Here is a 14,985-nt window from a genome sequence, read left to right on the forward strand (position 1 = left end):
TAATGCTTTTCATTGCTTTATTTGCTTTCCCATTATTTGCATTGGGTATATTTAGGTCTTGCACTAATCATTAGCACTTAACAGCAATTAAACTCTACCATTAGCAATTTGACTGGTATTTGCAGACTTCTGGGTCAGTCTTAAGTGCTGCATGCTTGGCTGAGAGCCACAGCTACTCAAGTGCAAGAGGTTTAAGAGACATACAAACATTTAGGCCTGGTTTCATAGACAGGGCTTAGCCTAAACCAGGATTAGGCCATAGTTCAATTAGGACATTTAAGTAATTTTTATAAACATGCCTTAGAAAAAAACATTACTGGTGTGCATCTTGAGACAAAACAAAGGCACTGATATATTTTAAGATCAATCAGTACAAGTTTCTTTCATTTGAAAACAACTCAGACTTGCATTTTAGTCTAGGACTAGGCTTAAGCCTTGTCTGTGAAACCGGGAGTTAGAGTTCAAATGATTGGCATGGTGTCAATAAAATTCTCTCTGTATATGTACCATGTGATCCTTTTTGCTTGATATTACCCCCATCCCCCCAATCTCTGTGGTGCGTTAATATTTTACTGCGGCAGTGCAGACAGAGAGGGGAGAGAAATAAAGAGAAGGGGTTGGGCAGTTAAAGTGACAGGGAGGAGGGTCTGAGCACTTTCTGTCCATTGAGTACAGAGGCAAGGATGACCACTATATATTAGGAAAGCAAGAAGATAAATGGAAATGTGGGCCCAAATTATACAGAATGATTTTTATATAAAAAAATGTTTTAATGTGTTTTCCCATTATCACTGGTTCTGCAGGTCTCTCTAAATGTTTCTGCACATGCAATGAAAGTAGCACTACATATTTTAGGGTTTACTTAGAAAGAGGTCGAGGAAAAAATCACTGTGAAACAAGCTGGAATTTGGATACCTTCATATTGTGAAATAACCTATTTAGGTTGTTTAGTCTGTAGGACTTGATAAAATGTTTCTGCATGTGGAAAACAAACTATACAAGAAGCTACAAGAGGACTTTAGGTCTTTAGCACTGATTTGTTCAGTATTGGTCTGGTATAGGTTTGGATCAACATTAGGGTGAGTAAATGACGAAGTTTTATTTTGCGGTGAACTATCCCTTTAACACCCATTTTAAATGCCAATGTTGGGATTGTTTGTATTATTTTAGTATTTATTCTTATTTCTCTGAACTTATTGTTCTAGTATACAATATTCTGTTTTAAAAAGATTCACAGTTAATGACCACAGGTTTTTACACCTTTTAATGTCAATGTCACTACAAATGCAAATATTAGGTATCGATTCATACTTTTTCACCATTTAAAAAAAAAAAGTCATTTTTATTTATATATTTGTTATGTCATGACATCATCCAAAGTGTACATGCAGCATTTAGTGTATCTGAGACATCAGAGTATTAGTAACTGACTACTGTAGGTCACTCCATAAAAAAAACAACAACAAAAAAAACATAAAAGCACATTTCAATTGTTAATGAACAACTGTATTCCATCATTGTCCAGCAATGTATTATTTAAAATCACTGTTGACTGAAACAAACTTCAACATACCTGAGATTCTGCTTCCATTTATCACAGTCGGTCACAGATCCACATTACTCAAGTCTGCTTTCTTTAAAACCACTCTACATTCTTAAAACAACTTTACAGTGTTTCACTGGAAAAGGTATATTATACCATTGAGTGAGGAACTGGGAATGGATTTGATCTTTAAGCTAAAATACAGTTGATCAGTGTTTAAAAAAAAAAAACGATAACACCTTTTGAAGAGTTTGACATGAAACTAATGCCTGATTGCCTTGCATTCAAATCACAAAAAAAAAAAAATTCAAAATTGTTTTGACTGCTTATACATGATCGGAAATCATTTTAATGCCAAAAAATGAAAAACCCTCAAACCTATCTTAAAAAAAAAAAAAAAAAAAGTTAAAAATAAAGTTAAAAATGTGCAATTCTGAACCTTGTGCAATTCTGCTGTAATCTACTCCTTCACTTCTAAACTGTCATTTTAGTTGAAAGAGCCTTAATATATTCAACTAATGATATTTTAGAATTGTATGACCCTATTACAGTATCTCAATGCCATCTGATCCACACAAATGATTCCAGTCTAATATAACAACAGCGATTACATGCTGGTACCGTACCATCACTGTTAGCAGTGCTGACTGATATTAGATCTGCAAATTAAGCCTGGTCCAATTCCCCTTTTTCTCTCTCTGTCTGTTTTGAATGTCTGTGCCAAGCTGCCATGCAAACCATTACTGTCAAATAGTTATCTTAAAGCAGCCAGCTAATACCAATGGTGTAAACATAACTAGAATTCTCTTTCGCAAGTGCTCACAAAGCAGTTTGTACCTCTTTATATAGTACAAGCATGTACAGTATCTGTCCACAGACTTTGTACAAGGAGGGAAGGTTTTGAGTTATTACTATGTATTTACACTCTATATATTCTGATCGCATGTAATGCAAGAGAACTCTTAGATCTCAGTCTTTTTGATTTCCTGCTGCAGACCTCCACTTGTAAAAGCCAAAGCCTTAATCATAACTCCTTAAATATTTCTGCAAGGCAAGTGTAACAAAGTCAGGCCTCATTACTGGTACATAAAAATAATATGAGCCCATGTTATTCAATATCGTCTCTGGCCTGGAGAGCTCACAGAGTCTGCTTGTTCCCACATAAACAGTAGGTTTGCTGGTGAGCTGACTTCTCGATGCTGTTTTGTTTAATCCTGGGCTCACTGTAGTGATGGACAGGTCATCAGCACCATGGTTCTCTCTCTGATCGACCTCGGTGTAGGCTGTCACTCCTCTGCCATGCACTCTTCATCAGCTCCAGCGCTTCCCTACATCTCTTCTGCACTGACGGGTCTGACACCGGCTTACGAGGTAGGCTTACCTGAACACACATATGAAGAAATTCATACTGTAGATCAATTGATAAATAAATAAATAAATAAATAATATTAATAAGACCGTCTGTAAGAAGTTTCTTATGCTCACCAAGGTTGCAATTATTTGATCAAGAATACAGTAAAAACAGGAATGTTGCTAAATTAAAAATTTAAATACATTTTAAATCCTTTGATAGGATTAGCAGCCATTTAGCAGTAATTTATGTGCCACATGATCTTTGTGAAATCATTCTAATATGCTAATGTAATGAATTTTTTTATTTTTTATTTTTTTTATTAGCACACTAACCTGACTTTTATTAGAAATCCACTATGGGAATAAAGTTCAACAAAAGTGTCTGTTCAAATAAACATTGGATTAGAGTGGCACTTATGTACAGAAAACAAAGATGATGTGCCTCCTATGCTACATACTAAACTACAGATGTCATTAAAAAAAAAGAAGTGTTTTCTTGCCTGGTAAACAGCAGCCCAAGCTTGACTCAATTCTGCTAGTAGCCGATCACGCTCTTCACATCCGCTAAAATACAAAACCCAGGGTGGAAGAAACTGAGCACGATCTTCCGCAAATTCCTGCAGACATAAAGGGTGATTAGTGCACTTGTTTAAAAGAGAAAAAAAAAAACTTTAAACAGCAAAAATCTGTTTCCAGAGACATCTGATGCACAACGATCTGAATGAACTCTTACAATGACACAGTATTCTTTATCATCTTCCAGGCCAACAGCTGTGACATCGTTTAGATCAGCTGCTCCTAGAGAACGGAAAAAACTGGTCTGGCAATCCTGGTGACATGTGAGCAACTTCCTGTCTGTGAGTACAAGGCAACACGGAATACAGGGTGCAGGAGCTACTCCCTGTGGAATAATCTGAGAAACAAAAACACACAAGTGGTCAACATCTGGGAAACATTCTGGTTAATTCTGGACAGGCTGTACTAAGAAAACATCTACGACATCCACTATAGGCTGGAATACAATAGACATTATTGCTCAGATTTCTTGCCCCATTTTACAGTCTAGAAGAGTCAATGCTAGTTTCTGGAAGTCAGAGCTAGTATTTCAGCCATAAAATGCAAATGCTGGCATGTCTGGAACTGATGAAGAACAACAACACATTGTCATGTGGTAACTCTTAAAGAATTTAAAATGCAAACTCCTACATTTTGCTCAAACACCACCAGCTCAGAAAAAAAGAAAGTAGATTTGAATGGAAAGTTTGATGCATTTATTCACATTTCCCAAAAATCGCAGAGATCTTGTCTAAAAATGCTTTGTAAGAACTTGCAAAAAATGGTTGTGTGTAAAATTGCAGCTCACCCCTTTAGAAACAGATTGGCAGAGCAACTGCATCCAGTCAGCCATTTCCAGTTCATTTTCTGCACTGAGCTCTAATGGAGGACGTTCTGTCAGAATCACTTGAAAAGCATGAGGCTTCTCTAAGCTGTTTGACCGCCTACAGCCTCCACAGTGCCCTCCACTAGAACATAAATGCAATCACATTCAAATATAGTAAATGTTTGGGCATGTTTCATACTGAAAAGCACATTTACATTAAGTTTATAAAGGTGAAATCTAATCTTACCCCATGGTAACGGACATCAAAGGTGTAACATCTGTTCTCTCTGCATACTGATACAGGATGCCGTTGCTGCCAGGTGAACATGATTTAGATTCAGGACACATAAACAGCTAGCTGTTGAATAGCTTAAAGAACCAAACCCTTTTGTACCTGAGAACCAAGTAACAGCTTTTCCACACTTCCTTCCCCAAATAAGTGCTCCCAGCGCGGTACAACAGTGCCCCCTCTTTAGCGCTACTGGATTCTCTGGAGCCGGACGGAGATGTTGGTGAAGCCACCACTGCATCCATTGGGTCCTCCCAGTGAACCAGAGAATACAGGCGGATGCTTAACTCGGATAACTACATAAATACATTTAGCACAAGGTCAGCAGGACAGATCTGCTTTAGACAACATTATAAAAATCAGACCCTTTCTTTCAGAACATGCTACACAACTCCTTGTTCAAGTTCTTGTTCTGTTTAGACTGGACTATTGCAATGCTCTCTTTGCAGGTCTTTCAGCCAGTTCTAAACATCTACAACTAAATCCAGAATGTGGCTGCAAGATTAATCTTTAACGTGCCGAAAATAAATGCACGCCAAACCTCTGTTCATCAATTTGCATCAGCTACCAATATCTGCTGGCATACAATTCAAGGCATTGATGTTTGCCTGCAAAACCACCAGTGGATCTGCACCCTTTTTATGTAAATTCACTACTTCAGACTTATGTGTCCTCCAGATACTTGCGTTCTGTGAGTGAACAGCACAAAACCACTTTCACTGACTTTCATCTTAACTGTTCCCTGCTGGTGGAAGGACTAGCCCAACTCGATCAGAGAAGATGAGTCTTAGCCATCTTCAAGAAACAGCTAAAAACACATCTCTTCCATCTATACTTGACCCTCTAACACTAGCACTCTTCCATTTCTATTTGATTTACTGGTTTTCTTTTTAATTATTAAACTTTACCTCTGACACTTGCTTTTCTAATCCATCTACTTGCTTGCTTTTTCATTATTATGAAAGAATTAACCTCTAAAACTCACTTTCTCTATTCTTTTTTTCTATTCTTTTGACTTCGTTTGCTTTTTATTAAAAGAAATTGCTGACATTCTTTAATCTTTTTCTATGCAGTCAACTTGTTTTCTGTTTATTTAAAAAACAAATTGACTATCTTTAGCATTCTCTATTCTTTTTCTATTTTATCTACTTGTTTTCTTTTTATTTATTAAAAAAAGCAACCTTGCTACGTGTACCGTGTTAGACTAACCGAGTGTCACAGCACTTGCATATTGCTCTTTTGTTGTTTTTGATTTGTAAGTCGTTTTGGATAGGTGTCTGCAAAATGACTAAATGTAATGTATATGTAAGTCCTAGCATGCATATTCAATTTACTATTTGATGCACCAAGTACTTTTGAAATGTCTTTCTTTCAAAGACAGGTCGGTTGAACAGAAACAAAGAAAACATTTTTTTTTAGACATTTGTCATAAAATGTGAAGTTTATCTTAAAATCTTTAGATAATTCATGCATCAAAGGGTTAATATACTGTATAAGAATAATAATTCCATAAGCACTGGGCCTACTTTAAAATCATAAGTGTTCACAAAATTTGCTATAATTATGAAAAAGCTACTTGTTTTTTTAATATTACTGTATAGTTACTGAGGGAAAAAAAAAAATATATATATATATATATATATTTTATTTATTTATTTTATTATAATTATACTTTTATATTTTACAATTATTTTAACATCTTAAAAAATATACTTAATATAAATTGTATTAATAATAATCTATTAATTTTAAGCCATTCTGCACCCCCCTTGGAAGACCCCCTGGTTGAGATCCACTGGTCTAAACTGTATGATTCAGCATGAAGAACCAAGATTATCAACGTGAGCCACTGTCTGCCAGACTCTCATTAATTATTTAGGGTGATAGATCTCCCCTATTTACCTCACACTGAGTCTCTTGGCATACAAACTTAGAAAGAGCCAATTTCTCCATGGTGGCGTCAGTGAGAACAGAGGGGTAGGGAGGCTCCCTACAGCCATTTTCCAAGGCCGCCTTCAGGACATTCAGAAACCAGCTGAGGAGAGAACATGAACAGATCCTCTTCAAAGACATGCATACAAATCAACCTCATGGGGATACACTTTAATTTAAAAAACATACACAGTCAGAGATGAGTCGGCTGTGTCCAAAAGGAACTGCCGTCTTCTGTTAGTGCACACCAGAGTGATAGTCTGCTGGTGAAGTCCAACCTAAGGCACAAACAAGGGCTCTAATCTCTGCAGCATGTCAAACTGATCATTTAGGCTTCAGGTTGTTTACTCACAGAGATGTAGTCCAGCTCGTTATAAGATACCGCCTCCTCAACACTATAAGGCTTCTCCGCTGCCCCTGAAAATCAATGGGACACAACAACAAATGCAAACGAGCACTTTTGCAGACGTATAAACAATGTCCTGCTCTTCCACTGAAGGTTTGCTGACCTTTTCGCAAGAGGTAAATGTAGCAGTCCGTCAACAGCAGAAACAGAGGCTGCAAATCTCCTTCCATGTGGCCTGTGCTCATTCTCACCATCTGAAATAAAATGTACAAATGCAAAACAATCAATAGGATAGCACCAGTTTGCAGCTTTACATTTCACTAGAATATCTGTGTTATTCACATTGCACATTGAACAGCAATAACATCATGTTTAACTACAGGTAATTACAACTGCTTTGAAATATATGCACAGCATTGTACATGACATGTACACTACAACAGAAAGTTTTTGGGTCAGTAAGATTTTTTTTTTTTCAGATAGGATGCATTAAGATCATGTAAAGTGATAGCAAAGACATTAATAACATTACATTATCTTTAAAGGTGCATTAGAATGCAAAAATCACTTTTATAAGGTGTTTGAACACAGTTGTGTGGCTGCAGTGTAAAAACAACCAGCCTATAATGGTAAAAAATCCACTAACTCTAACAAAACAATCTCTCCACATGAGCAGTGCCAGACTATGACGACATAGTCTGTGAAAGTCATGCCCATTTGTGATGATCTCTGCACTGTTAGCTCATACACAACCCTGAGTGAAAAGCTGCAGTCCACCATTACGGTTTCTTGCTGTAGCTGCTGGAGGTAATGTCAGCGCCAAAGACTGCTGAGGACACGGTGGTTAAATTTCATTTTCGAAGGAAATGTCCCGAAAAATAAATGTTTGTGCTAACATTTTACGCCGGACTCGACTGCCTCACAAACGAGGGTTAGTTCAGTGCTGGAATTGTGCAAAGATTGCTTCAAAAGTGGGATCAATACCAACGCTTTGTGCGCAAATGTCCAAACTCCAAAGTAAGCATCATGCATCAGATTTTGTTTTTCCAAAAGGGCTTCTTGACTCTCTGTTAGGCTAATGTTGCTAAAGCCTCCATTGTGTCTGCCTGTTTGGACTAATGCTGCTTTCACGTGCTACCAGAATGATTGTGAATAGGAATGTGGTAGTTAAAAATTGCATTTGGAAGCAATGTGTGACGTCAGTAACATGGTCACCGTAACACACATGAGAGCATGAGCTCTTGATGCTGCGCACATGTCTGAGAAGGGAACAGGGTTGCCACAACAAAACCCTCCCGTGGACAAGAAAATCAACCCATGGCAAAAGTGTTAAAGTAGCCCAATTCTGTGGGAAATCCACAGACTTGGCAACATTGGAAAGGAGGCGGGGGCAGCAGCTCATTGTAATTTAAAGGTGACATGCACATAAACAGAGCATTTTGGCTAAAAACGGAAATTTCAGGAAGCTCTGTGGGGTATTTTGAGATAAAACTTTGCATAAACCCCCTGGGGACATGTGAGAACAATTTAAAATATTGTATTATTGCACTCAATGGCACCCTTTAAAAATGCGATCTCTATTAAAGAATTCTGTAAAAAAAAAAAATTGCATTCTGTAAAAAAAAAAACATCTCCACAGTCTCCAAACAAATATGGGGTTGAGTATCTTGCACTAGTACACTGCAACATGGACACAACTTAAACAAAAAGTTATCCATTCAGTGATGTTAAATCTGTTTCACCTTAAAGAGCTGTTCTTCATTCTCCCTGAAAACGTGAATCATGAGCAGCAGAAGGTGATTGTTATCCACCCTGTACAACATACAAAAAACAAATACCTTAACCTCATAATAAATCACTTGGAATGTAATCAGAGACAGATTCTAGCTCTATTGACACAGCATACAATCTCACTTAAACTCTGCAGCATGGGAGCACTGTACTGCGTGGTCTTTATCCTCCTCCTGCTGCTTTTCTTCTTCTTTACTACATTCCTCCTCAGCTGACGTCTCTAAGGGGATGGAGGGATCCTGCCCTGTAGCTTGTGTCTCTGCTTCTCCCAAATCTTCATCGCCAACAGGAACATCCTGTGACTCACCATTCCCTGCAGAGTCATTGTGCCCACCACACGAGGCAGCAGGGTCTGGACTCTGTGAGGTAAAGCAGTAGAAGTCCGCAGGTGGCAGGGGGGCCTGCAAGAAGCTACGACTTGGGTCTGGAGGTTTACCGCCCAAGTCCTCTCGAAAGGGCCGCTGATGGGGCGGTCCATCTTGACTATTGCAAGTTCCATCCTCTCCCTCCTCACCTTCACTCCTCTGCCAGTGCTCTCCATCTAGAGGACCGTTCAGTCTGTCCATGACGTCACGCAGGGGTTCACCCACACTGTCCATAGAAGTGTCCGTCATTTCAGGAAGCCTCAGCCCTGCCTCTGGGTCTTCATCTTCTCCTTCTGGTCTCCCATTCCTCGCAGACTCTGAGTCTGGACCATTTGACCCCTCCAGAGGACCCCGACTGCCCATATTAGTGTTATTGACTACAATGTCTCTCTCAACTACAATCTGAAGGCATTCCTCAGTGTCAGCCGTGTCTGGAGAGATGACATTCTGTTCACTGCTCACAGAGTCTGTTGACCCTCTTCCCCGTCGTTTCTTACCAGGCCTTCTGCGCCTTGCCATTCTGTAGCACAAACCAAACAGAAAAATGAATTAATCTATCAAAAGTTAAAACAATTTAGCATTATTTTTTAAATGCTGTTGTCTACAGCCTTTGAGAAGTTGACCTACAAACCGAAAGAGAAGAATTGTAATGCACACACAAACAAAAAAAGTTATACATTTTATTTTAACTAATAATGTGTGATTGATATGCTACTCCAAACCTACAGCATTAGATCTAATGCTCAAGACACACCTAATGACTTCCAGCTCAGTGTTGGTGATCTCAGCATCCTCTCCTGTTGTAGAAGCATGACGGCTAGCCATGTGCACTGGGGTGACGTCAGCTGAAGTGTTAGTGTCCGAGTCCTCATTGAAGGGATTGTGCCGAAACGTAGGGCTTCGTGACAGAGATGTGGTTCTGATGGTGCCTGCAGTGGCCCTCACTACAACACTATCACTGACAACAGTCTGAGGGTCTGATCCTGAGGAACGGGGCCCACTGACTGGATCGGTCAAGTCTCCCTCTGTCAGAAAATAAGAGCAACGGAAAACCCCTTAGACATGCAGGTATTAGGAGCTCATTGTAGAAGTATTAGACAGATACTGAATCATGACAAATGCACAGCGACATTCAACAAACATAAGCGGTTTTGAAACACACACACTAAGCTTCCTAACAACTTCCATCTCATTCTTTTATGCATCTAAAATACTGGCAAATAATCGAAAAAACAGGGCAGTCTCAATTTCCCCTTTTTGCCTCTAATTGCCAATCAGTTTCCAAGCATTTAGTTTAGTAATGCATTTCCAGAAAGGATTTTATATATATGCAATTGTATATAAATGCATTTTAAAACCTTGTAGGACAACTTTCTGCTTAACATTTGTATGGAAAACATGACATTTTTAAGGACTCTTTGAAGAATAGAAACTTCTGTAACAATATGAAAATCTTTGTCACTATTAAACAATTTAATACTTTCTTGCTGAATAAAAGTGTTCATTTCTTTTAAACAAATCTTACAGACATAAAATTTTTAAGGAGTAGTACATACATACATACATACATACATATATACATATATATATGTGTGTGTGTGTATCCACACATGTGACAATAATGCCGTTTGGAAGACAGGAGCATATGCAATGGTTCTGACTATTCGAGCTGTTTTTTTTAGAAAGAAATTTAACAATTTTGCATAATAAATGCTTCATTAGGTACTGCAAGTATCGGTTCTGAAGTAAATTCATTAAATTAATCTATAAAGTTATTACATGACTTTTGTCAGCCCTACAAAGAATACTTTTATATCATTCAAGGAAAAATAGGTTTATATTTTAAAGACTCTTTATTAGTTATCATTTAATAAATATTAGGTGAGGAATATTTGCCACTGAATGTAAAGCTTTGAAAGCAACAAAAATGCAACCCAGCTGCCCCACCATCGCAGGAAACACAATCAGACAACAAACAGCAAGTTCCAGCTGCATCAGGCACTGTGTATGTTTTAGTATCATCCCATGCAAACCCTGCATTAGCAGAGGGTTTGGTTCGGTTTACTCTAATACAGACCATAGTCACCAGTAACTCATCACAAGCACACTGCCTATAACAGCTTCTGTGCATGAAAAAAACAAACATACACTGAGTGAAATGGCCATGCGATGCAGGTTAGTAGGTTTGTACCAATGGATCTGTTGGGGTTACAAATGTTAAATTGGGGAGGGGGGAAATAACCATGTCCCACCTTCCCAGTCTGCACTTGGCAATGACTGCAACACAGGGAAGATGTCACCAAAATCATAATCTAAAAAAAGGAGAAATAAGATTATCAATAGGCAGGAAAGAACTATGAAGTGAATGAAAGAAGAACAGAAAATGAAAGAGATATAAAGTGAATGTGAAACTTGGCATATGTGGAACTAATACATACTAACAACCAAAAGAGCCATTGTGACATAATGAGCAGTGAGATGTGTCACTGAATGAAATGAAAGCATTGATGTATGATCATGAATTCTGAACACTCAGTGCCATTATCTTTTAGATAAACAAAGAATATTTAACAAAGAATACAGCCATTTTGCTACAGAATAATCAATTATATCAAGTTAAATATGCCAATTTGAAAAAGAAAGTAGAAAAGTGAAATATATAAACATGTGAAAATAACAACCAGAAGCTGGAATAGTCATAGACAGAGAAATGGTAGAATAAAAACGGTGAATTTAAGCCAAGCAGCTCACCTTCACTGGATGGGGCAATAGCACTGTCGTCCCACTCAAGGTTAGTGGAGGTGAGGGATGTGAAAGAGTGCAGAGACAGGCTATCAGAGCTTGGCAACCTCTCCTCAAAATCCAACAGATTGTGGGGTTTGTAGTATTCTGGCATGTAAGGAGCAACATCCAGATATGGGACATCCTGTCACAAATGAAAAAATTAAGGATTAGACAATGGAAATATTAAAGTCCTCAGTTAAGGAAGATATCGAATAGTATAAAATGTAGTAATGGAAGGGCAGTATTTTTATATTTTAAATGACTAGTTGATATAAATAACTTTGGTAAGTCTATATTGCTCTCAATACTCCATCTAAAACCATTTTTAAATACCGTAGTTTTGCTAGATAAATTATAATTATTATACAGACATAATTATTAATGCCTTGAGAGACAACATGGGATATTCATACCTATGTGTTAAGAATTTTTAAATGAATCTGTCACATAGCAGGGCTATTTAAATCAACTCCTGAGGGCAAGATTGACTAAAACAACTTTTTGACCAGTCAGAGCACCTTAATGACACACTTTCTCATCTTTGAAACAGCTTGTAAAAAGAAATCAGTAGTTTGGCACTAAGATATGTCCTGTATGAGACACACATCAGGTCTAAGACATACAATTCTAGACAGGAGAAATCAATGAAGAGTCATACCAATTCCAGGTCGAAGCGAATGAACTCCAGGCCAGAGACAAGCGTAAGAAACAGTGTGAGATGGTCATGACTGCAAACCAGTGCATTTCTGTAAAGGAGGGAACTGCTTTCACACATCACATGAATCAGATGACTGCTGTAAGGAAGCTATTTTCTGTGGTCTGAAACCACAGAAGAACAACAATATCTATTATTTTGATGTCACTCACTTGTAATAGTATTTCTGGAGCAGTCCTTGATTCTCCTGAAAAAGTCGGAGGTAGCTTTCTAAAGAACTTTCACTGAGTGCCAAGTAGAGCCAGGCACGACCTGTGGAACAACATTAGGTGAAAAAGTCCACACAGTGCCACAATATTCAGCATCTGAATATATCTTCATATAAATCTCATATATCTTCATCTAATACTTCATATTTCAGAAATTTGAGGTCAATTAAGAGGTTTCTTATCATCAATGCTGAAAACAGTTGTGCTGCTTAATATTTTTGCTGAATCTGTGATACAACCTTTTCAAGATTATTTGATAAATGGAAAGTTAAAAAAATACAGCACTTATTTGAAATTTAAATTTTTGTAACATTATAAATATATTTACTTGAATATCTTACTGTCTCTAAACTTCTGAATGGTACTGCACTTTTCAACAATTATAAAGCACATCAACAAGTCATCATAGATGGCAAAGGTTTGATCTTACTTCTGCCAAGATTGGTAGCTATGTGCTGAAGCTCATCAATCTGTCGGACGGCCTCTCGTCGTGTGAAGTGTAATACGAGTACCCAGTAACCCGATGAGATATCCTGCAGCCTTCAAGATGTAGAGAAAAGAGAAGATTGTTAACCCTACAAATCCAGAGTTTCAGTTTTGAAAGTCTCTGGTGCAGTCTGTCTTACCCATAAAGCAGAGCGTGATCCAGATGTTCACACAGCCGCTGAAGAACCCGGTCGTGATTCCTGATGGCTGGCGTCTCATCCTCACAGGCAGCAAAGTAACTCTGCAACTGCGGATTAAATGTTGAAAAATGTTAGAAAGCAACCACATGGATGTGAATGAAAAATGTATGTCCTATCTGGTAAATTTCTGACGTGCACACAGCCATGACATTCCAAGCAATCCTTTTCATTCTACACCAGCAACCTCTGATAAGAAATTAATTTTCAGAGTTATGTGGTTCACTGATGAAAGCAGAGCTTTTTGGTAAGTCCATAGCAAAACCATGAGAACATACTAATGCCAAGCACCTGATTAGCTCAAATCTGAATAAATCAAAAGATTTCAAACAAGGGTGTGTGCAAGCTGCTAATATTCAGAATAACGCTCAGAAAAAGAAAGAACAAGCTTTCTGATGTTGCAAAACAGCAAAGATTCAGTCACTGCAGAACAAAAAGACCATACAAAGACAGATGTCCTGGGATGGCCCCATAAAAATAAGAAGTCAGCTCTGTTTCCCCTATTTATAGGATCTCATTTAATAACAAGACTTGTTTACAGGGGCATCATGTCGCTGTTTGATGTGTTCATGATGCTGTAAACAGTTTTTACTTGACTCATGCCTAAAATGAGTTTTCTTTTGCATGGTATTTTACTAATAAACAGGTATTAACTACGCTATGAGTACCTAATAATATAACCTATAATAACTCACTATAGTATTATCACTTTGTATTTATTCAATCTTGACTTATAAGGAAACACTGGATGTTATTTCTTAAGATGTCAAGGCGTTTGTCTTCAAAACACAGCAGGAGGGGGAGGCCCAACTATTTTGATAGCGTAAACCGCAAAAACCTCAAACTATCCGTGAAATTATAAACTAGAGAAGGTTGCTACACACCCTCGCTTCATGTATAGAGGTTTCTTACCTTCTTGACGGAGAGAGAGATGTTTTCGAGGATCCGGTCTTTGACTTTGAGTTGATCCATGTCTGGCCGTGCTCTCTCTGCGGATGTCAGCTGACGCGCGCTCCCGACTCGCGATCGTGTTCACAGGCCACGAGTTGTTTAGTGATGACGTAAATTTGTAGGCCAGCCCTGTATTCGCCATGGGTTTCGAGATGCTAGTGTGGGTTTCCGCAATAAGCTCTGTGGTTAACATTTTCTCAATGAGACTTTCAAGTTTTGTTTAAAAACGTGAATTATAAACAACCAAAACTCAAACTTTATTTTGGAAAAAGCAGTCTGTTTTAAGAAAACAAGCTGCTAGCAAGGCCCTACGTAAGGACTACAACTGATGTCGGTTGAAAATTACGTACCTAACTTAACTTCCGGTAGACTTCCAAATAGAATCAATAACAACAGCCAAGTCCCGCTAGAGTAGATATTTTTTGATAACAAACAAATTATGTTTGCTGTGTGGATCAGGCGGACTTAATGAAAAGCAAAATCATTCTTTGCCAGCAGGAGATGTTTTGAAGCATAGACATAAAGAGCGAGAAATAGAGGTTTCCCCAGTAACAGATGTAAACAAAGCAGAGCTGGTACGCTCACACGCTGCTTTATCAGGCATAACGTTATAACATGCAAGTCTTCCTTCAGAAATACAGCG

At 38.1% G+C, this 14,985-nt stretch overlaps 1 protein-coding gene across 2 annotated transcripts; it reads right to left on the reverse strand.

Annotated features, from left to right (window-relative positions):
• Positions 1 to 1,321: 1,321 nt before the first annotated feature.
• On the reverse strand, positions 1,322 to 14,427 carry plekhm2 (pleckstrin homology domain containing, family M (with RUN domain) member 2). Of its 2 annotated transcripts, XM_059527836.1 has the most exons (20): positions 14,304 to 14,427; positions 13,335 to 13,441; positions 13,139 to 13,248; positions 12,652 to 12,751; positions 12,443 to 12,530; positions 11,752 to 11,926; positions 11,253 to 11,312; positions 9,755 to 10,025; positions 8,759 to 9,520; positions 8,587 to 8,656; positions 7,008 to 7,098; positions 6,851 to 6,915; positions 6,688 to 6,776; positions 6,469 to 6,601; positions 4,672 to 4,862; positions 4,525 to 4,590; positions 4,260 to 4,419; positions 3,630 to 3,809; positions 3,397 to 3,513; positions 1,322 to 2,924 (listed from the first exon to the last, which is right to left on the reverse strand). In XM_059527836.1, exons 1-20 carry the CDS (start codon positions 14,361 to 14,363, stop codon positions 2,787 to 2,789), a joined length of 3,033 nt encoding a protein of 1,010 aa, XP_059383819.1. In that variant the 5' UTR covers positions 14,364 to 14,427; the 3' UTR covers positions 1,322 to 2,786. The 2 variants fall into 2 exon arrangements, with proteins under 2 accessions (XP_059383819.1, XP_059383820.1); XM_059527837.1 differs by lacking the exon at positions 11,253 to 11,312.
• Between the last annotated feature and the right edge of the window lie 558 nt (positions 14,428 to 14,985).

Source organism: Carassius carassius, chromosome 37 (genome assembly GCF_963082965.1).
Source record: "Carassius carassius chromosome 37, fCarCar2.1, whole genome shotgun sequence".
Classification (NCBI taxonomy): Eukaryota; Metazoa; Chordata; class Actinopteri; order Cypriniformes; family Cyprinidae; genus Carassius; species Carassius carassius.

Excerpts from the sequence above, each read along its gene's own strand:
- plekhm2 (XM_059527836.1), bottom strand. The coding sequence starts at position 14,363 with ATGGATCAACTCAAAGTCAAAGACCGGATCCTCGAAAACATCTCTCTC. Across the intron at positions 9,521-9,754 it reads ACTGAGCTGGAAGTCATTAG|AATGGCAAGGCGCAGAAGGC; the intron begins GTGTGTCTTGAG and ends TTTGTGCTACAG. Across the intron at positions 8,657-8,758 it reads TCCCATGCTGCAGAGTTTAA|GGTGGATAACAATCACCTTC; the intron begins GTGAGATTGTAT and ends TATGTTGTACAG.